The 25,644-nt window shown below is 53.4% G+C and overlaps 1 protein-coding gene across 1 annotated transcript in view; it reads right to left on the bottom strand.

Moving 5' to 3' along the window:
• Nucleotides 1-19,834, bottom strand: part of PAPPA2 (pappalysin 2) — a 95,341-nt gene extending 75,507 nt beyond the window's left edge. The window contains exons 1-2 of the mRNA XM_075096847.1: nt 19,339-19,834; nt 13,180-14,242 (exon numbers count right to left, since the gene is read on the bottom strand). Coding sequence (XP_074952948.1) covers nt 13,180-14,242; nt 19,339-19,834 — 1,559 coding nt within the window. The remainder of the gene's footprint in view (nt 1-13,179; nt 14,243-19,338) is intronic.
• Nucleotides 19,835-25,644: the final 5,810 nt, after the last annotated feature.

Below are 25,644 nucleotides of genomic sequence, written 5' to 3'. Positions count from 1 at the left end.
GGTGCAGACCCCCTAGCAGATTTTCTGACCTCTCCTTCCAAAACTGTCTTCAGATACAGCCTCCTCTTGTGACTTTTCACTGGAAGCTTTGCCAAATTTGAGGCTTCTCTTGGAGGATGCTAAAGCATCTGCAGCATCAGCCCCAAGCCCCCAGGATTTCTGACCAGCACTGCAGGAGTGGGGAGCTCTCTCCACTGCTCCTCTGAAGGGACAGGGATGTTCAGTGGCTCTTCCTTCAGCACAGATTAATCACATGTGCATCAGATACTGGATCATTGGAAAACACTGATTTCATGATGTTTGCACCCTCAGGCCAAGGCTGGCTTACCACCTCACTTAGCTGCTAGCTGCCACACACATGATGGGCATCACAGCCTGTCTGAGGGCCTCTTGGGATGGCTCTACTGGGAATTCCCAGCAGAGAATGTGACTGTGTAGGTTTCCTGGCTATAACTGAAGTATACCACCACCAGCCCTAGTACATCTTAGGGGGAGGTGAAGTTTTTGAGGACCACTCATTTGGACCCAAGCACCAGCATTTTGTCCAATTTGTATTTCAGTTTCCCAAAACATCCGATTGTTGTGGCTACTTGATAGACCTATAGTCTCTCCTGATCTCCCAGAGGAGTCAATCCAGGACCAGCCAGCAACAATCCCAAAGGGTCCTGGTGTGTGACAGAGAAGCCATTACATTACGAACCCAGGAGAAAGCCACACATTTGCTCTCGGGATAGATGTCTACACTCTCCCCCAGGGACAGGAACGCAAGCATTCCCCTTTGCCAGCCTCAGATTAAATTCGTTTAAGAAAGAGGAGACCAATTCACCACATTGCCTCCTCAATTCCCAGCCCAAGTACATCATGACATTGCTGGATGGGAAGGGGCATCTTTCTGCAGTGGCCTCACAGAGGAGGCTTCTAGACATGGCCCCATAGTGCAGATATCATCCCCCAGCAAGAAAGGGCTTGGAGACATGGCAGCAGAAAGAGGAGCGCTGGGTCAGGAACAGGCATGCACAGCAGAGAAATCCACGGCTGCAGTGAAGATGATTGAAGGAGGCATGAAGGGAGACAAAAAAGGGAAGTGTGGCCTCTGGCTCGGCAGGGACTATCTGACCTCTTCTCCAAGGGGGCACAGCAGCTTTTGGCTGACGCCAGCAGCCAGCCCGCGTCCTGAGAGTTGTTGCTGTCTGGCAGAGACAGTAAGCAGCAAAGCCCTAATCAGAAAGGACAGCTGGATTGCAAATTTCCCTCCTCTGCTTCTCTGCCAAACCAAGATGGAGGATTCATCAAGCTGGGACCCCTTTCTCCTGCACTTCTGTTCCCTCATCCTCAATGCCTCCCCTGAGAACTGGAGGCTGCCCTCAGATGAGGCAACAGACACACTGATGGGTGCCAGCCCTTTGGGTCACCTCCTGAGGTGGACCTCCCAGCACTATAAACCTCTATCACCAGTGCTCAGCAGGGACATGCAGCGTCTCTCTGCTCCACAGTACATTTTAGGACTGGCACAGCTCTTGCGTCCCACCAGCAACATTGTGGTGGGGATGCCCACTCTTCCCACCCCTTCTCCCCCACGTTATCAAGCCCCTGGTAGATAGCCTTCCATCTCTTGAGTTATTTGTCATTCAGAGGCAACCTGCAGGGATCCCCTGCAGTCCCACCACATTCACAGCCCCACAGCCTGCTTTAGGGTCCACCACAACACCAAGAGCCCCAAAGGGCTTCCTTCCCAGGACAGAGACACAAGGACCTCATATTTGCAAGGTCATTGTCTCATCATCTTTCCTTATACAACCTCAGAAGTGTGACACCTGTGTATAATTCAATGTGGAAAACCCTGTGCTGCCAAGAACAGACCCACAAATTTAGCATTTCTTACAATACTTCAGCCCTAAAGCATCATTTGGTTCTGCCAAACAACCAAAGCCTGCACACACTTGCAAGTTAGTACAAAATATGTCAAATGTTTCCCAAAAAACTCCCACAGGAGCCTGGCTTTGAGCTTGTGTTAGTGCTACCAATTCACCCCATGAACCTTCCTTTTTACCCCCTCAGGGAGGACAAATCCATGCAAGTCCCATAAACTTCCTGGCTTGTGTGACAATTCTTGTGTTGCTTAAGCATAATGGGCCATCAGCTTTCCCCTGGGATAAATTTGTCCTGGCAATCTGCGTTTTAGTGCTCTGCATCTTGGGGGAGTTGATAGCATTTGGGGTTTGTTTTAATGGGAGTTAGTAGCCATGATCAATTGTAGAAGCTCTATTTCCACGGAAATGGGTATTTAATAGATTTTTGAAAATGGTGGTTATTGACCCAATGGGCCTTAATGGCTTAAAAACCATCTGATTGTAGTACATAAGAGTAAATGCATATGATTTTCAAATGCATACTGGAATAGGTAGTAAAAACCTTTTTAAATTGCAGGGACCTGGTCAATAGGGAGTTTCCATTTGCTTGTTTGGCCTTTCTATTTCTATCAGAGTGAATCATGGCCATCTCTTCCTCAGAGAGGCTTACCATTTCCTCATGTGTGAGATCATCTTAAAACACATGACCCATCTGAGACCCATCAAAGTATGGGGATGTCTTTCATTAGATCAGGCAGCAATGCAGAGTCAGGCTTTCAGAGCAGCTGGGCTCCCAGCTGCTCTCATGGTGGGAGCAGAGGACACATGGACCATCTCTCATCCTTTGTGGAACATGCACCGCCATTGTTCCCAGGGAGAGCTCCTTGGGAGCTGAAAAGCCACATGTGCCTCAGACTCCTGGGTTTAAACTCAGCTTACAGGCTCCCAGTTGACAATCCTATAGTGAAAGTCCCAGGCAGAAATCTTGGCTTATCTGGGGTTAACACATACCAAAAACATCAAAAGCCATGAACTCCAAAGTAATGTACTAATTACTGAGAAGTAATCCCGGAAGCAACGAACCGACTAAACCCTGATATTTATTTCATGGTGTCTTTGAGCACTGACTGAAGCTCCCCACGACCCCCTGCCAACTAAAGCATGTATTTAGGGTTATTGCCCTCATCAGCTCTCCAAGGTCTACAAAGGCTCAGCACAGGTTGCAGTTACTCCCCACCTTCGCCCATCACAGGGGCAGCTCCCCTCTCCTGGCTGCCTTTTTTGTGAGCTTGCAGGAACAGAGATGCCCAAGATTGTTATCCATTTGAAACCAGTCTGTGGGTTCAGCCATTGCAAAGAGGAGATCCCAAAGCCATGCATGTGCAGGACAGCAAGGCTGGGTACATATCATTGCTGTAGAATAAGCCAGACAAAACCCAAGGACCTGAAAACTCCCAAATTTCAGAGGGGCATCTGTCCTCCCGCTCCCTCTTACCTTCCCCTTCCAAGCCCCAACAAAGAAGGAATTACCCCAGAGTTGAGACCCACAGCCTGCTGCATCTCATTATCATCAGTGGAATAAGCAAAGGAGACAAATATTGCAGGTCACTGCCTGCTACTATCCCGGTAAGGTGTTTCCCACTGCCATCCCCAAGCAAGTCCATAACACAAGGTTGACCTGCTTGCAGGAACACTCACTTCCCTCCCAGAACCCCAAGACAATGCCAGGAAGGAGCAATGCTGCTGGCTAAGTACAGGCTCTGGGTACAAACCCCAAGGCTTGTGCATGCCTGGGTGATAGGAGCCTGCTGGTTTGGGCTTTCTACCTGCACCCAGCACTGACCCCTCACTCTCAGTGGGCATGAAAGAGGCTCAGACCATCATGGTGGCCTCTGAAAACACATTGTCATTCCCCCAGAGCACATGCCTGGCCATCTGCAAGAGCACAGACCTATCAGTGTACCTAGCAAGTCAGGAAGCTACTGCACATCTGCAGGAGCTGTAAGGAGAAGGGAGCTGTCATGAGGCATCATCCCTAAAAACAGGGAAATAGTAGTGTCTGGGGGGAGTTTATCTGAAAAATTCAAAAGAAACAGAGTTAAAGGTCCAGTTTTGAACCTTTTAGGGGAAGGAAGGGAGCCCTGCCAGGGAGAAAGGCAGCAAAGAAGCAGCTTAGGGAAGGAGGGGAGCCCAGCATTGCTCTGGGTGGCCAGGCTCCAAAGCCCAGTGCAGGCAGCATCCCCACTCCAGCACACACTGACACACTTTGGAGAGGCTCACTATCCACCACACAGGGTAAGCACTTGCCTTCTTTTGATAATGTTGATGCTGGCTGGTGAGATGCTGGTGTTATACAGAACATGTGTGAGAGAGGACAAGTGAGAAGCGCCGGGGAAATGGAGAAATATGTTTGCAGCCCCTTGCGGTTTTGCGAGGCAGAACTCAACAGTGGCAAGTTATTCTAGAGCAGGCTCCAAGCTAAACAAAGCCAGGTATGGTTTACTTTCTGCCTGGATTGTTTGTTTCAAAGCAAAATAAACAATATCCCAGGCCAGGACCAAGTCTTACAGCACTTTTTCCTGTCTAAGGTTGCACAGATAAGCCCTGTCCCACCTAACCACAAGAGTAGATCTGTAAATCAGCTTTCTCTTACATTTTGCCTGCAGCAAAAATACAAAGCAACATTCCAGGTTTAGGAAGGTTTTAATGTCTCTGCAGAAGAGTCCATGTCCCCAGGAGCCTGAATTTCACTGCTAATTTCTACAGTGCAGTTCACAATCTGCTGAGGGAAGTCAGAGGGGATAACGCAGGTGGGTGCAGTGCTCCTGGCCTCCCCAGCACTGCATGGAATTCACATGGCTGAGCAGACCCTCAGGGCCAGGAGGCTCAGCAAAGCACCCCAGACAAAGTGGGGCTGCATAAATGAGAGCATCATTGGTTGTCTTGCATTTAGCCAGGACCGAGCAGCTTCATCTCCTTTCATTAAATGCCTCTCTTCCCCATCCAGGGACTAAGAGTCAGGAGGCGAGAGCCTCAGCATCAATGGCAGTACCTCATTGCAGCACGACTTGGGGGCAAGATGTCTATGACTTCTATGCCTCAGTTTTCCCAGATACCCTTGCCCGCAGCACAGGCAGGTGTTCGCAAACACCTTAGAAGACATGATCTTTGCTGTGCAGGGTTTTCAAAGGAGCTTAGAGAAGTTGGGCACCCACATCCCACTGCTGTTCAATGGAAAGCAAGTGTCCAGCTTTTTACCAGTGCCTCCTCCTTTTCCCACCCATCTCCACAGTATCCTCCTCTGCAGGACAGATCTCAGAGAGCTGGTGGGAAAGAGGGAGAGCTGTGGACTGGATGAGAATGGTGAAGATGACCCCTACAGCACATGTGGCAGTGAGGATGTGCCACACTAGTGCCTAAAGCCTGTCTCCAGCCAAAGAGCTGGGACAGATGCACATCACCACCAACACCATCTTCAGCACCAGGTCTCAGGAGAGAGATTGTATGTGGAGCTCCGTGCTAAGACCAGTCGGGGCTGGAGAGAAACATGGACTAACATGTAACAGGAGGCAGCTTGGTCCCCTCCTGAAAGAGGGGCCAGACCACAAGCTGTTTTCTGCATGGGTGGAAGAGGCAGAGCCCCTTGCTTGAGGTCATCTCCAAAATCGGTTCTGGTGACCACCAGGTGACAAGCAAAAGTTAGTCTCTCTTCTTCATCCAGCTTCCCTGACTAGTAGGGCAGAAGAAAAGGAAACAGGGACACTGTCAGGCTGAGGAAGGATTTTTGATGATGTTTGGATGAGCCCACAGCAGGCTGAAATGCACTGCCTGCATCAGTGGGGCAGTACGGCCTTGCAGCAGAAGTCAATGAAAGGGTGGCAGAAGACCAGGGTGCCACGCTTCCAGTCTCTGGCCTGCCTCACCTGTTCAGACTGAAAACTCCTAGCCACTAGCAGAAGAAGGACCCTTTAACAGGGCTGACAACTGTGGACAAATTTGCTGAGCAGGGATGATGCTCCCAGGGGCATTAAGCTAACAGCTCCTAGTTCCTCTGCAAGGGAAACCACATAGCCCTGTGGTCAATAAACCCCACTAAGGCACTCTTCACCATTATGGTAACATCCAGTCTTGCTCAAAGATCCAAAACTTTGCTACATTCATACTAACATTCTCACCGAAGGGCAAAAACCTGCATCCTTGATATTGGTCAGGAAAGAAATTGAGACAGGAAAAAACAGGAAAATAAATCTATTAAGGCAAACATCCCCCCACTGCTTTTTTTAATCTATATATTAAAAACAAACAACAAAAAAAACCACCAAACAAACCAAAACAGGGAAAAACCAAGTCCCAAGCCTCCAACTTATTTTTAGGTCCAGGCAATTGGGTGTCCCAGCCAGAACGCGGCGCGCACAAGCCAGCATTCTAAAAATGCCTTCCTCACAGATATAAAAAGGATGCAAGATAATTTATTGGGGAAGTTTTGTAATGTAACAATCATACATTAACCACAAACAAACAAACAAAAAAATAATCTGAGGCTGCCTTTGGTCCCCAGCACAGCCCTTGGCAGGCAACAGTCACAAAGGCTGAGCATCCTTGCCCTCCCCCAAAACCTCCCAGCAAAGTCCTCTGCCTCACACTGTCTTGGTGGGTTTGGGCTCTGATGGACCCGTTCCCTCTTGCCCCATCACCCTCTGCAAAGGGGCAATTTGATTTCCTAAATAATGGTGGTGGCTGGCCAAGGAAAACTAAAAGCAGTATGTTCACTTAACGACTCCAATGGCTGTGGCTCAGCCTGCCAACCCAAACGCAGATTAAATCACCCCAGAGACCCTGTCAATGGCAAGCTGATGGTATCCCACTAAACGGCTGCTGAGCTCCTCGCCACCCTGCTGTTTCGGTTCCGGGGGGTCTTGCTAGCCTGGCCAGGGTCTCTGCTGGTGTTCTCTGCCCATGGGTAAGGGTACAATCGGACGAGGAGGAGCTCTGGGGAGGGCTGAGCATCAGGACAAAGAGTGACACACATACCCCTAGCCATCAGACACATGCTGTTCCTTCACAATTGCCATCCCGATACAATCAGCCCCCCTTAAGTGAGCCCCCAGGACACTGGTGTTTGCTAGAACAATAGCTCACATCTGGGACAGCTGTTTTCCCCGAAAGCACACAGGCTGCCTGCAGCCACTGGGCAGGGGTCCTCTCCCCTCATTCACACACAGGTCGTGTTCTCCCTCTCCCATGGAGACGTGGTCACCCCTGGGGGGACCTAGCAGTTTCCTCGAGGAACATGCTGTCTGGCAGCTCCATGCTTGAAGGAAGGCTTGCAGGAGTGAGTGAGACATCCTCTAATAGAGGCTTATTGGAAATTAACCCCCAAGCCTTCTACCTTGGGAAGGAAAAAAGGAAAAAAAAAGTGTGCATTACTGAAGATTTTATTTCCTACTTTTAGCACCCCAAAACACATGGAAGATTTGAGCGCATCAGCAGTATGCTGCAGCTTGCTATACAAAGCAAGCTGCTTTAGCTAGTGCCAAAGCCAGAGGCTGGGAACCAGCCCTTGGACCTGGACACCTCTATACCCTCATGCTCCTCTTCCAGCCCTGCTTCTCTGCCCCTTGGGGTAAGACAACAAAGCTCTGGTCCCTCCAAAAGCCACTCTGATATGGAGACCTCTGCTCTTTACCAGGGTCCCCAATACCTTGCATGGTCCCTTGGACATCTGCACCTTGCTGCCATCTCCTCCCTGGAAAGGAGTCACTTCCACAGTCCCACTGGCCTGATGCCACATTGGAGTGGCTGTGTCAGACCCTGGTCTTGCCACATGTGCTTCCACCCCCTCTACCACTCCTGACCTTCTCCTTGTAGACCTATCATCATCTGAGGTTACCGCCCACTGCTATATTTTCCTTTTATTTATCAGTCCATGCTGGGAGAGATTATAATCTCTCCAGTGTACTTTGAGAAGGTCAAAAGCAGATTTGGGGTCTTTACTCCCAAGCTAGGGCTCTGGGTAAGCTGAGTCACCCAGAGGCACATTCTCCAAGCCCCGTCATGAGCAAGCAGCTTGGTAGATATCTTGCCTGCCTGATATAATGGGCTTTACCAAGGACAATCCCTTCTCTCTTTGAGAATTTTTGAAATCAGTAATCAATGGGAAAGCTCAAAGAGAGTGGGCTTTCCTACAAGGAACAAATAAGGTTACGATGAGCTCAAATCCAACCACTCTCATGAAACTTTAAAGCATCCACCAAGAAATTGTCAGGCTCCAGCAAAAAGCCCTGTTTATTACTGAACAAGCTAAAAAGTCAGTGAACCCATTACTGCAAGCTTTGGTGTCTCCAAAGCACCCATCTCCTCACAACCACACTTACAAGCCCTGAGTCCAGCGCTTGAGGCTTGGCCCTTTGGAAACATCAGGTCAAAATTTGAGTATGGGCCAGTAGGACTCAAAGAGGTGCCAGAGGGAGCTAAAAAACAGCCAGAGCTCAGGTCCTGAGCAGGGGTGCCTCCTAACCATGCTTTCCTCACAGGAGCATCAGCCAAGCAAATGGTCCCTCCTACTCTACACTTCACAGGCAGTGAGTTCAATAGCTTGCATTGAATTGTTGTCTCCATCATCCTTCAAGTTACCAACCACCACAAGCAGCAAATGAAGGTGTCTGCAGACACCTATCATTTCCAGTTGAATCTATGCCCTGCAACAGCATTGGTTTTTCCCAAGGCTTATCAATTTGAAATAACAGTGCACATGCCTACCTTCTCAGAGAGTGAGAAGGATCTGCTAAGGTTTCCTGTAGCAAGGGAAAGCAGATGGAAAGTGAGCAGCTAATTTGAACATGGTCTTACCATCTGGTTGGGGCTAAGGTCTGGGTGGGTCAGCTGTTGCCCCAAGACACCATCCTTGCCTCCCCTTCTCTCAGTTTTACACCTTTTATGCTGTCAGTTCAACCACATTCAGCTCAACATCCCCTGACAATGGGCTGCTTAAGTGCCAAAGAATAGCTCAGAGTGATTCGTTCATTCTCAAGGGTTGTCCACAAGAGACATTCAATGACGTTAATACGGATCAGCTTTTGAAGACACCCCTTAAACAGCAGGAGGTTTCCAAGCAGCCTTAACTCAATTAACCGTCCTTCCCTTAGAATGGGAGGGTAGCTAAGTTTGCTTTGAAGTCCATCAAGTGTCCTGTTAATCAGACACACTTTAATATCACAGCTGTGGTCATCCCAGTGGAGGCCACCAAGAGGCTGGCTGGAGAGGCATCACCATTTTTCACGTCCTTTTGTCACTTTGGTTATTTTGGCCATTACTTTGGGTAGTGAGAGGAAAGGTCCAGCAGCTCTGCCCTTATCCGCTTTGCTCTGCAGACTCCCCTCCAGTTTTTCTTTTCACATTAACTGTGTCACACACCAGACTCTCATTGACTAACTGCCTGAGGGGGACCCTTGCTGAGTGTTAATTGCTGTTAATGAGCTGTTGCTGCTTTCCTTCCAAGAGCACCAATTAAAACTGCTCTCAGGCACTGCAAGATGTGTGTCTGCAGCAAATCAAGGCAAATTTTACTCTAGACCCTGGCATTGTACTGCCAGCAGCTCCTGGAAAAAGCCTTCAATCAGGATGAGAGTGGGTGGAGGATGAGAGCATATAGCTTTCCTGCCCTTGCCTGTTCCCCTGTTCTTCATATAGTGGGTCAGGGTGAATGAGAATCCTTGACTTGCTTCCTATGGCTCCTGTTTTGCTGCCTTGCAGGGATATCTACGCTCAGCTGTTCACCTGAGCTCTCACTCAAGTCTCCCTCCAGCCACAAGCACACAGTCCCACCAATGGGTTTTACATGTGGGTGGTGACCCAGCTGGCTCAGAGCACAGTGGGACTTGTCTTGTCCCCCATGCTACTAGAGGATGTGCAGGAAGTGCTCAGCAAGACGGCTTGATGGCCTGGCAATGAGCATAGCAATGCTGCCATCATTTCAGCATCACCCCCTACCCCAGAGCTGGGGGCAGCTCCTACTTCAGCTACAGTGGGGTCCATCCCCACAAGAGCTTTAGAATCCTCTTTCCAAACCACATTTCCCTCCCATTAAGCATGGGCGGGGGTATATGCTAGCACCAAGTGTGGCCCTGGAAGTATACTGAGATGTCCACCAGCTAAGAAGCACTAGAGCTACTGCTGCTCCTAAGGCATCGCCCTCTGATTTGCCTTTCTCAAAACTGTAGCCTGAGGGAAGGAGATTTTAAATGAGGGATGTGCTGAGATGGTAAAAGCTTTTGCATGAGTGCTTAAGGTCATGCAAGGCAAGACAAAGTATCGAGACCCTTCGTCATGTAGACTGAATCTGTCTACAATGCTAGTAAGAGATTGCCCAGTGTCTCACTCTGACTTTCTCATTTGGGTTATTTTTGGCCATACTAAGAAACATTCACATCCAAACGACTCTTTGTGAGAGCCTTGAAATGAAATACAGCAGAGCTGATTTACTTCATGAATAAAGAACCCAAGATTTTTGTCTTACCACCTTCATCTGAAAGACTTGGGGAACACTGCCTTCAACAGGGTTTCCCTCTCCCCCAGCTCTCCCAAAGCCACAGCTCCCTCCTGGGCTCTGGCACGTGGTTCTCCAGCAGGTATGAAAAAGCACAGGCATCTCGGCAGAGCAGCAGCCAGCTCACTCGCTTGCTCTCCTCCAGTTACAGACCAAGAGCTGTTGTTCACATCGAAACACCTGGCTCCTATTGTGCTGCCTTTCTGCAGTTTGTTAAATTTTATTTCACACTACTTCTCCCGTTTTGGCTTCCACCCTTAAAATCCTTCTGTAGTTTCCCCAGCTGCCCCACTCCTCATAAATGTTCATTTAAGTATAATACCTTATGAGCAAACCCAGAGGTACTCGGTCAGTGGGAGCTCTGCCTGAACAAAACCCCTTGGGCTAAGGTTGCCTGCTCATGTATCTTGGGATTCATCCACTGACTTTGGGGGAAAAACACCAACCTAGCCATGCCATTGGGCAAGCTCAAGCTCGCCTTGGCTTTTCCCAAACCCATACTACCAATTTCCTAGTGGTTTTCCTACAAATATATATATTCCTCCCCAGGAGCCAGGGTACCCTCAGTAGGGATGAACCCAGGGAGGGTGGATGTCCACCAGCATCTCTGAAGAAGTGGGTGAACAGCAGCTCAGAAGAGCTTAGCAGCAGCAGCAGAATTCAACTCACATTTCCCAAATGCCGGGCACACCGGATTTCATTTTTCAGAGCTTAGCCTACAAACAATCAATCTTGTCTTCTGCGCAGGCCAATGAGGTCTGCGGAAAGAAAATTGCAAAAGATTTGTTATTTCCCTAGTGTTCCCATTTTCCCATTCCTTTCCCACAGAAGCAAGGTTTTTGTTTTGTTTTGTTTTGGTTTTTTTTCTTTCCGAACTTTCAGGGGAAAATCCTGACAAATGGAAGCCCTGATTCATACCAGCAAAAATTTGGCCTTTTTTAATTTAAGGTGGAGCCCTTCTTGTCTGAGGATGAAAACATTTCTTTAACTGCACACAGAGGGCAAGGAACGAGCCTTTGCCCTGCTGGCACAAAGGCTGAGTGGCATTGGATGCTCATGGCCACCATAAGCAGAAAGCCATTGTGCAGGCAGGAGAGGCATCCTGCAGGCAGGAGAGCCACTCTTCTCCCGCATGCTCAGGAAAGCATTGCCCATGCTCGCTCACTGGGGTGGGAAACAAGGGGACAGGCAGGCACAGGGTCGTGATGGTGGCTGTCACCAAAGAGATTTCCAGGGATGGGAAAACATCTTCTGGCAGGGTGCTTAGGCAGAGGCAGGGTATGCCAGCTCCATGGCTGGAGGGATGCATTGGAAGGAAGGCTGCCCATCCTCCTCCAGTGTTTTCTCAGATGACTGAAGGGTATGCAAGAAAGGCTCAGGAAGGGAGGAAGGGAAGCACTGCTCCTCTCCTGCTGCCACCACCCAAGCAGAGACGCCTGCTTCCCTCCTCCCTGTGTGTCCCACCTGGGAAGCAGCAGAGGAAAGCAGGCTTGGAAGAAAAGGATTTATGGCCACAGCCTGCCTGCTCCCACAGCCCAGGGGAAAAAAAACTGTTGGAGAAAGAAGAAGATCAAAGGAGTAACGTGTCCCTAAAACCCTCCCTTGCAGCTTTCTTCTCCAGATGTTTCTATCTGCATTGTACCACTCCTGCTCCAGTGGGCACATCTGCCTGTCACCGGGAGTCAGCAGCAGGCAATAAGCAATTTTCTCTGACACCGAGACAGAAACAGCTTAAAAAAAAAAAAAAAGAATAGCCATGACTTTTTTTTCCCTTCCCCATCTCCAGTCAGAAAGCACATTTGGCAGAGCCCTGAGCGCTGGAAGCCATCAGCAGGGCTGCTGGCACTTCAGAGACTGCAGGGAGGAGGGCAGATGTGCACAGGTTGCTGACCGCACCAAGGATACTGGTCCTGCTGCCCAGGGGACCCCCAATATGCGAGGGGGGTCTCCCTCTCCATCTCACCCAGCTGCTGCCTCCAAAGGGCCCTGGGGAGAGCAGGAGTCCTCTAACACGGTGCATTGATACTCCACGGAGCAATGTGGGTTTTGCAGGGCATTTTGCACCTGCAGCATGTCAATAAAGGTATGCATGCTCCTCCAGCACTGAGCAGCCTCTGCCTGAAGAGGGGGGTTTGCTCCCCAACCACCATTTGGCTTCGAGGCCCAGGGTTTGATCAGTCCCTGTCTGTGCACAGCCAAGGACATCTCCTCACAGGCATCACTCTGCAGGGCAAGATTCAGGGGGGCTCACGCATGCCAACCCACACTTTTCCAAATCCTGCCACTCACACCTCCTTCTCCCCACCCAGCACTCAGGCAAAGGCATACAAATTAAGAAATCTGGCTTTTAGACACTTCCAGGGAAGGTGGGGAAGGGGCAGCAATCCTCCCACTGCATCCCATGCAGTGAGGTCAGAGAACTCCTCACCCTTTTCACGGGGCGGCTCTGCACTCCCCGGCATGCCTGCGGTCCTGCTGGCACGTCACCAGAGACCAGCAGCTCTGCGCTGGGAATCCCCATGAAGGGAGTTCCCCATCAACCCCTGCTCATTTTTTGGGGGAAAACAGTTAATGGCAGGGCATCACAGGTGGGTACCATCCTGTGCCATGGGATTTACTTGCTCTTAATGGCACCGCACCCCATCCCACAGGAAAACACCTGTGCACCTTCCCATGCAGGAAAATGGCCAGTCAGAGGCAACATCCAGGCACAGAGTGGGTGTCAGGGAGAGGGTACATCCCATCCCTTGACATGCCACCCCTCCCCATAAGTCCCACACCTACCGCTGGGGCGAGTCAGGGTCAAAGCAGGTCCTGGCCACATCCGTGGCCCGTGGGTCACAGCAGTCACCATCATCAAAATCATCCAACATGTTGTTGCACTCCATGTGGCAGATGCCATCGCGGCGCTTCCAGGAGAAGCAGCGGCCGGGCCGGCGGCAGTCCCCGCCGTCGTAGCCGGTCAGGGGATGCTCACACTCGGGGTCACAGCGCTCATTGCCCACCTTGCTGGGCTCACAGCCCAGGAGGACAGCGCGGCGGCGCAGTGAGGAGTTGCGTACCTCCAGCAAGCTGAGCTGCCAGGAGATGTTGTAAGGTCGGAAAGCTTCACTCAGTGCCCGGTGCTGCCTCCAAACCTGCTCCCAGCTGACTGTTGGTCGCCCACCGCTGTCCTCTGCCAGGTTCACCACCCGGTACCGCACTGCCTTCCCACTCCGCAGTGGCCAGTGCTGGTTGTAGTGGGAGACCAGCTCCACGTTATCGCAGGCGGTCTGCCCGCAGGCAGGGGGGCCTAGTGGCCGCAGGACAGGGGATGGTGGGGATGACAGCACCCGCTGCCGGGGGAAGGAACCCTCCCTAAAAGTCACCCAGTGCTCCTCTGGGGTAGTGAAGCCAGAAGCCAGAGCTAGCCCTGCTGCACCCCTGGCTGGACCCTCTAGAAAGGGACGCTGAAGATGGGGTTGGGACAGGGCTTCCCGCCACAGGGCCAGCCCGGCCAAATGTCCTCGGAAAGTGTGTGTGGTCCCCCAGGCATCTCCCCCCAGCAGCAGCGTGCGGCAGGAGGCCATGAAGGCGCTGTGCAGGGGTCCCCCCTGCCCACTGGCGCGGCCCACTCGTGCCCCATCCACATAGAGGGCCATCCACTGCCCATCATAGCTGGCGGCCAGGTGTGTCCATGCCTCAGGGTGGTAGCGGTGGTAGGCGGTCACTTCGGTGGCAGTGGCCGCCCGGTCCGTGCGGAGGGAGAAGAAGAAGCGGGCATCCTTCTTGCCACCGAGTTGCAGGGCGCGGATGCCCAGTGCCCAACCCTTATCGCTGGCCGTGTGCGAGCAGTTGTCGAAGACACCTGCAGCAGGGACAGGGACAAGGATGGAGAGAGAGGAGAGCTGGTGAGGATTGGAGAGCATTGCCACTGCTCCCTGGAGTATGAGCCAGGTCCTCAGCAGTGGGACAGCTCTTGACAGGGCTGTGGGGAGGCTCCCTCTGCCACTGCCATGGGTAAATGAAGGTAGCCAGAGGCTGGGTAACGGGTGCTGCACCGGGGTGACACCCCAGCCACCACCCAAAATAATTTGGACGAGCAGGTAGAGTAGCCAGGAGGAATGGCAGAGCCAGAGAGGTGGGATGGAGAGGGGAGGAAGAGCATAGACAGGAGGAAAGGCCAGAGGGAGGTGTTTCTGAGATGCTCTCATAGGAGCACTCCTGCAGGATAGGATTAGAGGCTAAGCTTTTTATCTGCGGGCCAAAGCTTTTAAGACTAGAGCACAGCAACCCAAAGCAAAACAGCCTCCTCCAGGGATTGCTTCCCCAACAGCTTCCAGGCAGATTTACAGCTTGCCTTTATGCTCCAGTTTTCCTCCTAGTCATGCATCCAGTGTGGACAGGCACGGGTCAGAGGGGGAAGATGGAGGGATGTGCTGCCTCCAACCAGGTGGGTGCACACCTTAGTCCTCAAAGCTCTCCCAAGCATTAATCCGTTCCCAGAAATAGCTTTGGGCTCAGCCTTTCCCTGTGCACCCAAGCGTGTTGCAAACCTATGTTTTAGGCTGGGGAAGATCTGGAGCTGTGCTGACTTCCCCCAAAACTCAGGCTGCTGAGTGCCCATGGTCACGATCCAGAGGCCTGCAGGCACTGAATGCCCTTGGGAATCAGTGCTAAGGCACTTAAATACTGGCAAGGGGAAATGGACCCGCTGCTTGAAATAAATGGTTCTGGGCTCCTAGATCACCGCAGCTGGGATGTTCACAGGGTCACCAGCTGCAGTGAGCGAGCCTGAGGGCACATTTTGAGCCCTACAAGTGTCATCATCTGGGAGCACCGACTCTCCTGCTCTCCACCCTAGCAAATTTCTTCCAGATGCAATGGTGCCCCAATGCTGCCAAAACCTGCTACCCTGCCTAGAGGCCTTTTTTATGCGCCTGCTGCAATATTTCTTATGCTCCAGCCCACTTTTCTCCATGTCTCCTGGGGACACAGCAACGGTACAGGTTCTCCTGCCCCTCACAGTGCTGCTTCCATCACACGCACCACCTGCCCATCTCCATGGTGTCAAGGCATCATGAGCCCAAACAAGGCACTGCTGCCTTGTCCCACTGCCTCACTTGTCCATGGGGATGCTCAGCATGACACTGTGGTGAAACTGTACCTGCCACTGGGATAGCAAAAAGGCCAGTGGAGAGAGGCAGAGGTGTAAAGGAGCAGGAGCTCCAGGAGGAGCAGGACCTACTGGATTTTATCCAGGGGATATGACTGAAGCCAGGTTACCATGACCCCACATCTCCCCTTCCAGCCATTGTAAACATGCTGTCTGCACGGCCTGCAAAGGTCACGGTCAAGCCCTGCTGCACCCCAGGAAGCTGCACTCCTCCCTCCATCCATCCCTTTCACTGAGGATGAGATGGGTTGTGGCCTCGGCTGTCCCACGGTCATAACCACCTCAGGCACGGATCCCTGCCACTGCTCACTACAAAGGCAGTCACGCACAAAGCCTTTGTGGGCGGATGGACTTTGGCCAACTCTTGTTTTCTGGTGGATTGTGAAAGGGAAGCATAAAGACAAGGGGAAGTTGAGACGGAGAAGCCAAAAAGCAGGAGGCAGGCAAAGGAGCCTTGCAGGCATGAGAAGGCAAAGCTGGAGAGTGCTTTTGGGCTGGGTGCTGGCTGAAAGGTGCTTAGACCTGCACACTTCAAAGCCATCTTCTAGTATTTGGTCCTCACCAGGGTCAAGGAGACATGGCTTGGTACCTCCTCTCTTCGGAAAATTCATGCATTTCACCTTGTAACAATTTAGAGCACTCCAAATTTGATTAAACACTAAGGCAAAACCAGGGCAAACAGCATCCGGGGTGGAACAACCTCCTGGGGTGAGTGTGAGCCAGCGACCTTACAAACCCATGCTGGAGCCAAGCCTGGAAGTGCCTAACAATTTCAAAACTGGCCAAAAGAACATTAAGTGAGCCTAAAACCACATCTGGAGGCTTCATCAGAGGATGTAAGTAAGGCTAAGATCAGGTCTACAACAGGGGCTGGAAACCGACTAAGGCAGCAGCTGGTGCTTTCTAGATCTGGCATGGGATGCCATCTCCACTGCAGCCACAGAGCGTGCAGGCAGAGCAGCACGTCCCGCTGCCAGGAGCCACTACAGAATGGTGAAGCAGAGCCATCCATCACCAGGTCCTAACATATCCAGAGGGCTCCCACAAGAAATCACCAGGGGACAAGTTGATGAACCCTGGAAGCCCCTTGGATTTGCCAGAGAACTTGGTATTTTGTCCTGGGGTGACCCATCAGAAAGGGAAACAGCCGTTTGCAGAGGAGGTACAAGCCAATCACGTCAGCAATAAGGGCAACTCTGCCTCTAATCCATCAGGTGGAAAAGGGGAAATGTAACCGGTTTTGTGGTGTTCATCAGTGCTTAGGGTGGTAACTTTGGAGTTTTAAACAAGAGTGGTTGTCAACAGTGCAAAAAAAACATGAAGAGAAAGTGTCTGCCAGGAAAGGTGTCTAATGGAGAAAAAGCCTCAAAAGAGATTAAGTGTGCCACTTTGTAAGGACCACTCTCAAAGCAGCATCTTCTCCCGCTGGGGCCAGGAGCTTTGCAGCTCAAGGAATAGTTCAGTCACACTTTGAGATTCAGGTACCGGGGGGAATTAGCTGCTAAAGCTCCTGAAACAGGCCAGGAGCATCCAGCTGTGCCATGACAGCAGCCAGCCTGAGAGGGTGGTCACCCTTGGGGCATGCAGTGGTGAGCAGCCTGGGGACCTGAGGAGGACACCTGGTCTTAGACACAGCAGAAGTTTGGGACTGGCTCTGGTGAGGGATCTTCTGACGCAACAAAACCACCTTTGATCTGAGTAAAAACAAATCCCAGCCTGGCACCAGGGGAAATCCCCTTGGGGTTTACCAGAAGCAGAGCAGGCATGGATGGAGGGGATACAAAAAAGGCAGAAAAATAAATGACATTGCATGAAAGGACTCTTATCTGCTGCCCAAAATGAGAAAGGCCACTCCCCTTCCCCAGCAGTGGCTGTAGCAGGGCACTGAGATTATACACCAGCAGAAATCCCCCCATGCAAGAAGGGCTAAGAGGGACAAACAGCCCCATCCAGGATGGCCCTAAGGCAAAATGTGACATCTATGGGAAGAAAGCCTCAGCAGCTTAGCCTTCAATCCAGTCACACCAGTCAACAGGACAGCTTGCTTTGCCCAGACAGAGCTCAGCCTGGCCTTATTTCCCAGGCAGTGACGCTAGGAGATGCTCAGCCCAGCTTTCCTCCCTCCTTCCCTTGCACACGGACACCTGGAGCATCTCCAGCTCCTCCACAGCTTTGGACCACCTCACAGCTTGGTCCCCTCTCTACTGACAGGGCAGGAGCAGCAGACTGGAGGCAGACTTGGCACCTGCCAAAGGGCTGGCAGCTCCCTGAATCACCTGCTCGCATGAAACACCAGCCTGTCCCCCCTTTGCCGCCCGCACACGGCCCCGCAGTCCCAGCTGCAGGGAGAGAGTGGGAAGAGGACAGTGACTCAGACAGCCGGAGGTGCCTAGGGCTGACTCAAACCCTGGAGCACAGAGTCCAGGGGATATTACCCGAGTGAGTGCCAGTGCTCACGGGCGGTGCTTTCAGCACTAACAACCGTCCCACCCTCTGCAAGGGAAAAAAGAAAGAAAGAAAAAAGAAAGAAAAAAAAAAACCCTGCTGGCTAGCTGGGAAAAGTAAAACCCAACACCTGCAGGCCAGACCTCCAGATGCAAACAGCTGTGCTGCCGATGCAATGTCTGGGAAGTGTGCTCCGTGCATCCCGAGCCGCTGCCTGCCGGAGGGGAGGCAGCAGGGACCCCTCTGTGGTGGGAAGGTGGGCAGCGAAGTGAACGCCAGGTAGTACCCCTGTACACGGCTGCTTTTCCTCTCTGCCACCCAGCCTCTATCCTGACCCTCCTACCCCTTTTGCAGCAAAGAGGTGGCTATAACACCGACGAGCCGGGGAGATAAATTCATGAAAGGGGCCAGGTGGGAGAGCGAAGCAGATGGAGGAGTCAGTGAAGCGATGGCAAGTGGAGGGAGAGTTAGGATAGAGAGAGGGGTTTCCCTAGCCGGTCAGCACAGAAACACAGCAGCCCCCGCGGTCTCCTGAGAGGGATCCCATGGGAGCAGTACATCTTGATGCTGCCACTCACTGCGCTGCCCTGCCGTGCTTGTACCCTGCCACGAACGCCCGTCCCGGCATGGCCGCGTGAAGCACCGCCGCGGGAGGTGACATCTGCCCCGCTCCGTACCCCCCACGTGCCAGTCCCCTCTATCTCCCCAGGCTTTCCACCACCTGCCTATTTCTTAGCTTGGTGGGGCGAAGGGGTAAATCCCAGTAGAAAAAACATCCGGGGCCGCGCTCTGTCCCGGGGAGCCGCGCTGCAGAGCCCTCGGGGCCGGGAGCCCGCGGGGGATGCGGGAGCCGGGGCCGTGCGTGCGGCGCGGCTGCCACCGTGCGGCCGCCGGCCCCGGGGACCCGCCGGGACCCCGGCCGGGGCGGGCGGGGACCCGCGGCCGTTTAACCCGGCGGGGAGGCCCGGAAAACCCCCGGAGATCCCGCAGCCCCGGGGAACGAGGAATGAGGGGTTAGGGGAGGTCGGGGGAACCGTGTCCCGCAAAGGGACCTTCCAGCTCCCAGCGGGAGGAGGGGAGAAACTAGAGAGGAGCCGGGGGAGGCCGGGCTGGAAGGACGGGTCGGGGGGGCTGGAAGGCAAAGAGAGGGGAGGAGATATTTTAGGGTTTGCTCTCAAGGGAAGGAGGAATATTTGACGCCTGGGGTGCTGACGAGGCGGGTTGGGGCGCGGGGAGTCACCTGCCACGGCGGAGAAGGCAGGCGAGCCCCCCCCACCCCGGGGATTTCTGCGGGGTCGGGTCCCCATCCCTCCCTGCCTGCCCGCCGGCGGGACGGGGTTTACCTGCGATGATGGCCGGGTTGCTCTGTCCGCCCTCCGCCTTCACCCACACCTCCAGGGTGAACTGCTCCCGCGGGATGTCGGGCAGCGCCTCCGGCCGCGCCGCCAGCTGCTCCCGGCCGCCGGAGAAGTACAGGGCGGGCAGCGGCCGCTGCCGGGGGGGGCTCGGCACCTGCGGCTCCCGGTCCCGCAGCCTCTCCCTCCGGACCTGGCCGTCCTCCTCGCCCCGCGGTCCCTCTCCGCCTCCCCCGGCTCCCCGCGGTCTCCGGCCCCGCGGTCGCCCGGAACCCGGCGGGGCTGCAGCGCCGAGCACCCCGTGCGCGCCGGGACCCTGCGGGTACAGCCCGTAGGGGTGATGCGGGGGGGCGGCGCGGCGGCTCGGGGTCTCCATCCCGCAATCGGGGACCGGCGGGGGGGCCGGGGGCCGGGGGTCCCCGCGGGCCAGGCTAAGCGCCGCCAGCAGCAGCAGCGCGGCCAGGGGGGCCCCGCCGCGCAGCATCCTCCTTGAGAACGAAGGAGGGGGGGGGCGGCCCCGGGGGAGGGGGGCGCGCTCAGGGGGGCGGCGGGCGGCAGCGCCGGGGCATCCTCCCCCGGCCCCCGCCGCAGCCGCTGCCCCCAACTTTTCCCCTGCACCGCTCTCCTCCCCTCTGTTCCTGAGGGAGGAGGAGGAAGAGGAGGAGGAGGAGGAAGGAGGGAGAGAGCACCGCGGCTGGGACCCCCCTTCTGCCTGCAGCCAGGGTTCCCGGGGCACGGCAGCCCCTGCGCGGCTCTGCGCTGCCCGGCTCTGCCTGCGGGAGCGGGAGATGCGTTTGACGCCCTTATCTAGAAAGCCCCGAGGCGCTCCGCTCCCCCCCCAAGGAGGGGTGTGGAGGGGGGGGGGGCTGCCTTATTTAAAGATGATTATGTCCAATCTAATAAACCCCGAGCGGAGCATCGCCCTCCCTTCCCTCCGCCCTCCCGGGCTCTGCCCAGGATGCTGGCGGGGAGGGGATGCGGAGAGGACCCAACGCCCCGTGGGTATGCGTCCCCTCCGCATCCCCTTCCCGCCCCCGTGGCTTTGGGGCAGCACCGGCAGCACCTGCCCTGTCCTGGGCTGCTCTTAGCTTTGCCCATCAGCCTTCCCTGCAGCCCCACTCGCTGCCTCTCTCATTCCTCTTCTTGGCAGTCCGACACTTAGTTTCTTTTCCCTTCTTTATTTTAATGGTTTGGAGTTTTTTATTTTTCTTTCTAAGTTGAAACGTGCCCGTGTTTTTTCTTGGTGTAGCTCAGGGTGTGATATCTGACTGCCCACCTCACCTCCATCCTCCATTTCCACCACCTAGGGGGGAGGAAAGGAGGGGACACCCCCCTCAGCCCTCCCCCGGGAGGGGAGAAGTGATCTCAGGCTCAACGTGTGCGAAGAGACCCAGGGTCCCCCCTTAGCCAGAAATTTTGCTACTTTTTCTCTCTGGGTTTGTTTTTTTTTTTTCCCCTGCCCAAATAATGATCCCACGTGCAGAAAGGTGGGCTGGAGGCACCTTATCTGGGTGAGAGGAAAAAAGCCACATCCAAAAGCCAAAAAAACCCGCACCAAGGGAGCGGGAAGTGGTGGGAGACGCATCTCACCCACCACCCTGCCAGTGGATACAGCACTGGTGCTGCCAATGGAGAGCTGTTCAAAGCATATGAGTGAGAAAACAAGCCCCCAGATTTTCCTCTTCGTTCCCAAGATGCTGTTGCACCAGCATGCACCACAGGAGATGAGGAAAACTTCAGCATGGAGAGATTTTTTTCCTTTTCATTATTTTTTTTCTTTTTTCACTCCCAAGCACTATCTGTGGCGGTCAGTCTGAAGCAGGGTTGCCAGCGAAAGCTGGGAGGCCCCTTCCAGGGTACAGGCTTTCAAACCAGTGAGGCAGGAGGGAAGGGATTTAAGAACAAACAACAGGAGTTGGCTGTGTGGGGTTGGGGTTGGGTTGGGTTTTTTTGTCTTCTCAAGGTGGGAGGGTGATGGGAGGAGATGGGGAAGGCTGATGCTTTAGTGAGGGAGATAGAAAAAATCAGTGCTGAAAAAGATTGAGAGTTAGGAGGGGTGCTTCACCAACCCCCCCAGGAAGGGGGAAACTAGGTGTAAGCATGTGGACAGGTAAGGGCATGGCAAGGCTGGGCTGGAGGTGGCTCGAGAGGAAGGGAGGGCACACAAAGAGTGAACAAGGCCAGACAGAGCAGAGATGGCTCATACAAAGGAGCCCGAGAAGCTCCCAAGAAGCTGCCCTTTGGGGCATGAACAACCTCCAAGGATAACAAGAGCACCCATCACTCACAGGGAAGAGGAGAGAAGAGGTTTGCAGCTTTCCTGTCTGCACTGAATGCACTGGTGCCTGTCCACTGGCAGTGGGGATATCGAGGTAACCCAGCTCAGCACTTGGCACTGGTGAGGTGGCCCAGCAAGAGTGTTGTCCTGGGGCCAATGCCAGCAAGCATTGCTTATAGTGCGTATTCATTCAGGAATGAACCAAGCTCCTGATAGCCCTGTCTACCAGGGCCTGATAAGAAAGAATCCCATGGGATGGCTTATTTTGAATGGTGGTGACTTTATTAAGTGGTTATTAATCATCTTGCCACACAACACCCTGCCCTACCCGGCCATCAGACCAGGTATTCCAAAGAAGCAAGACCACGAGACCCTCAGCAGCATGTGCTGCCACACGAGAGGTCCAGCAGCGCTGCCTCCTTGGCGACAGCCTGGCTGGGATGAATCCAGCATCAGAGCAATAAAACCCTCCAAAAATGCACCCAAGTGAGGCCTCTATATATAGGCTCTGGCCCAGGCTAAGCCACTTGCTTGACAAAATGACACCCACAAATAGCTCTGCTGTCTGTTGGGCTGGTGTGGAGCAGGAGTGGCAAAGGAGTGAAAGCCCACCAAGGAGCCCCGTTTTTGGAGAGGAGATGGGTGAGAGCAGAGGAAGGCTCCCTGCCATGCCAAGTCCCAGGTCCCCCTGCCCTGCCTGCCCGAGCCCAAGCCTGGCCTGATTTAAGGAACCACTGGAGCAGGCAGCTGAGCACACAAATCATTACCTGTGCTGACTCCAGCACACTCTCCATCCACACACAGGTAGGGTCCCCTTGCAGCCACTGCCACGGTGGGGCCTGGAAGAGGCTGGTGAGGATGAGGAAGGCAGCACCATGGGGGCACCTCACCAGGCTGGGTCAGCATCTGGGGAGAAAAGATGCTGGGATGCTGTTCTCATCCCAGCACCACTGCCAGCTACAGACCAAATCCCTGTATTTTGGGTAGTTTTTCTCTGTTTTACCCCGAAAAAGGGGCAATTAGCTTGACCAATGTGATGATTTCATGGCATGTAAAGCAAAGGCTGGTCCCAGGGATAAGGCAAGGAACTCAAAGACGTCAGAGTGGTGGCAATGCACTCTTGGCAAATTTTCTGTCTTTCTGGAAAGTGGGGTAGGCATTTGTTAGAGGTCCCAGCTCAGAGCCAGGCTGCCTTGGCCAAGGAATGCAATGGCCCTGCATCTTCCAGGGATTCCTGCATGCAGCATCTGGATGGAGATGCTCATCCTAGGCAGAGTCCAGCATCAGTTCAAATGCTCAGGAGTAAGAGAAAGGATCCTGGATGGGAGGCAGCAGGAGGACAAAGTGGTGGCACAGGGTAGGTTTGGCTGGATATCACTCATTCCTTCCCCACATGTTGTCCTTTCTGGCATGTCTCTGCTCATTGGACCGTCTGGGCTGCAGGTCTCTGCAGTTAGGTTTATTTGGGGCAGGGGGTAACTTAATCAGGCAGGCTGCCAGTGCTGGGCAGGAGCAGGGGGCCCACATTGAGCCACCAGCCAGGAGCCTCTGGAAGGAGACAGGGGGAAGGGGGGACCCCCATCAAAGTAAGATGCTGAGCCCGGGCTGTGGGGTGACCCCAACATAGGAGCAGAGTTCCCAGTGTAGGCTTTGCCAACACTGGGGGAAGGTGAAAAGCATAATTTCAGCTGGATCAGAGGCCAAGCCATGTTTTTCTCCATGCCTGTCAAGAACCATAAACAAAACCCTTCCTCTCCCTCCACTCCTCCTCAGGGAACCACCAGTGGTCTGGACATGGGAATAAAGGCTCTGGGAGAATCCAGCTTTTTTGTTCGTGGCCAGGCAGCTAAATCCTGCAAGCCCGACATAGCAAGCCTCAGCAATCAAAGCTGTGAGCGACAGCAACCCTGCTCAGGGCACAGCCCCAGCCCTCCCTCCTCTCCCTCAGAGTTTGCCTGCTTTTCATAAGCAGATCAGGAGACTGTTCAAACACGCAGGACCCCCGGGGGTCAGAGATTCTGGCCTCCCACACCAGAGGTTTGCCTGGGAACTCGCTGAGTTTCTTGCCTCTGGTAAGTCTTGAGATAAGCCCTGGTGTGTGGCCGCTGCTGGTGCCAGGACCAGCAGGAGTCCACAACCATACACCAAAAATCCAGCAGTGAAACCTCCAGAGGCCTGTCTCGTGTGCTTAGCCCTGCAGCTGGACACATCTTGTAATGGACAAGAGACAACCAGGGAGCCCTTCCACAGGATCTCTCGCCTCGATTCTCCAAGGTCTGATAAGAAGGCTGGGCTCCCCTCACCCTGTGATGACTACTTGGGTTTCCCCATGCTATTTGGTCCCATGAGTTTGGTGACAACAGCTTCTCCAAGCCCTTCTGCTGAATTCAGCTATACCCATCTCAAGAATTCAACAAGCTGTGTATACAACCTTAATTCCTTTGGCAACAGATCCAAGGAATGAACTTTAAATAATAGCAAAGAACAGCCAGCCAAGGATTTGTCTGCTCCATGATCCTCACACTTCACATCTGCCTCCCCACCTTTGCTCTGAACCATGCAGCCTGCAGACAGCAGGTGGCACCCCCACCGAAGCAGGGATGGCAGGAGCCCGTGGAGGAAGCCAACTAGCCAGGCAAGCTTCTGTGCATTAACTAAGGTGCTTTGAAGCTGGTTTGGTGCATCACCATCAGGTGTTGGGCTCGGAACAGCCTTGGATGTCATGCTGGAGCCCCGAGCTGCAGCAGAGCTGTGCTCTGAAGGGCTCTTGCAAGCCTTCAGTAAAAAACATTTACTTCCAGCTGGAAGGTGAGCATGATGCAGGTGCTCAGCAGCATGCTCACATCTCTACACAGGGAAGACATTCCCTATACAATAGCCTCCAGGGGTCTTTCTGCACCCTGGAGCTTTGTGCCTCACCAAGAACTTGCAGGTACTAAATCAAGACCATCCAGAGAACAGAGTATGACCTTTGCCAGATGGGTGTCTCAGATATTGAAAATTATTCCAACTGCTCACAAAAGGCAGGGACTTATCTGCATTTATGTAATGTGGCTCTTCGAGCAGCCATGGAAGAAAAGCATACCTGAAAAAGCAGGGGGAGAAAGGGAATCAGCCTTTCCCTTCCATTCTGCTGCTGTCATTGGGGAGTTTCAGTCCCATTAAGTCAGGATAGTTCAAGTGCATCTTCATATCCCAACTGGGTGGGGAGTGTCTGCCAAAGAGAGGAGAGGCATGATGCTGCATGGCTCCCATGCCAGCAGCAAAGGCAGGATCCCGGAGGAGGATGTGAGCTCCACAGGCACCCATGAGAGGAGCATATTGGTGCAAACACAGCAAGGACTGGCTTGGCCTTCCAAAATCCCACCCCAGCAAAGCCAAGGTCTGCTGGCAGGAGCTCCAGGAGACCACCATGCTCACAGCAGCTGTGGTGGTATATCCAGGTGGAATAATTACATGACCTTGCTGTGTTTTCACCATCCCCATGCCCACACCGACATCTGCTTGTTAGTCCCCTTTGGATGGGCCGCTCGCACAATAGCATCTCTTCCCTGGTTGAGTACGACTTTTCTTGCAGAAGTATAAGAGCAGTTACTTGTACAAACAAGCCTCACCATCTCCAGATAGCCTTTGTTCTGACTTTTGCATTTATATATACTTTCCACGTGTTGCTAGGCAGAAAAGCCCTTTGCTAGAGCCAGTCGATAAGACACAGTGAGTGTTCAATCTGGCACAGGTATCTGAAGGACTAGGGGAGAGGGAAAGGGCTTGTGCCACCCACCCCAGTGCAGTGGCTTTGCAAATGCAAAGCTTAGCAGCTCCTCAAAGTCCCATTTTAACATCTCTCCATCTGACCCGAGCCAGGGAACAGCTGCTGCAAGAAGAAATGGAGCATGTTGACTGGGGTGGAGGCAAAAGGGCTGTATTTATTAACTTTGCTGCCTGTATCCTCAAGGTAAAGCAGGAATTTTGGCACTGATAAGCACTGTGAATTAGAGGTGCCTCCTGAATACTGG

Source organism: Phalacrocorax aristotelis, chromosome 6 (assembly GCF_949628215.1).
Source record: "Phalacrocorax aristotelis chromosome 6, bGulAri2.1, whole genome shotgun sequence".
In the NCBI taxonomy this organism is placed as follows: domain Eukaryota; kingdom Metazoa; phylum Chordata; class Aves; order Suliformes; family Phalacrocoracidae; genus Phalacrocorax; species Phalacrocorax aristotelis.
This window is presented reverse-complemented; position numbering and strand designations above follow the sequence as displayed.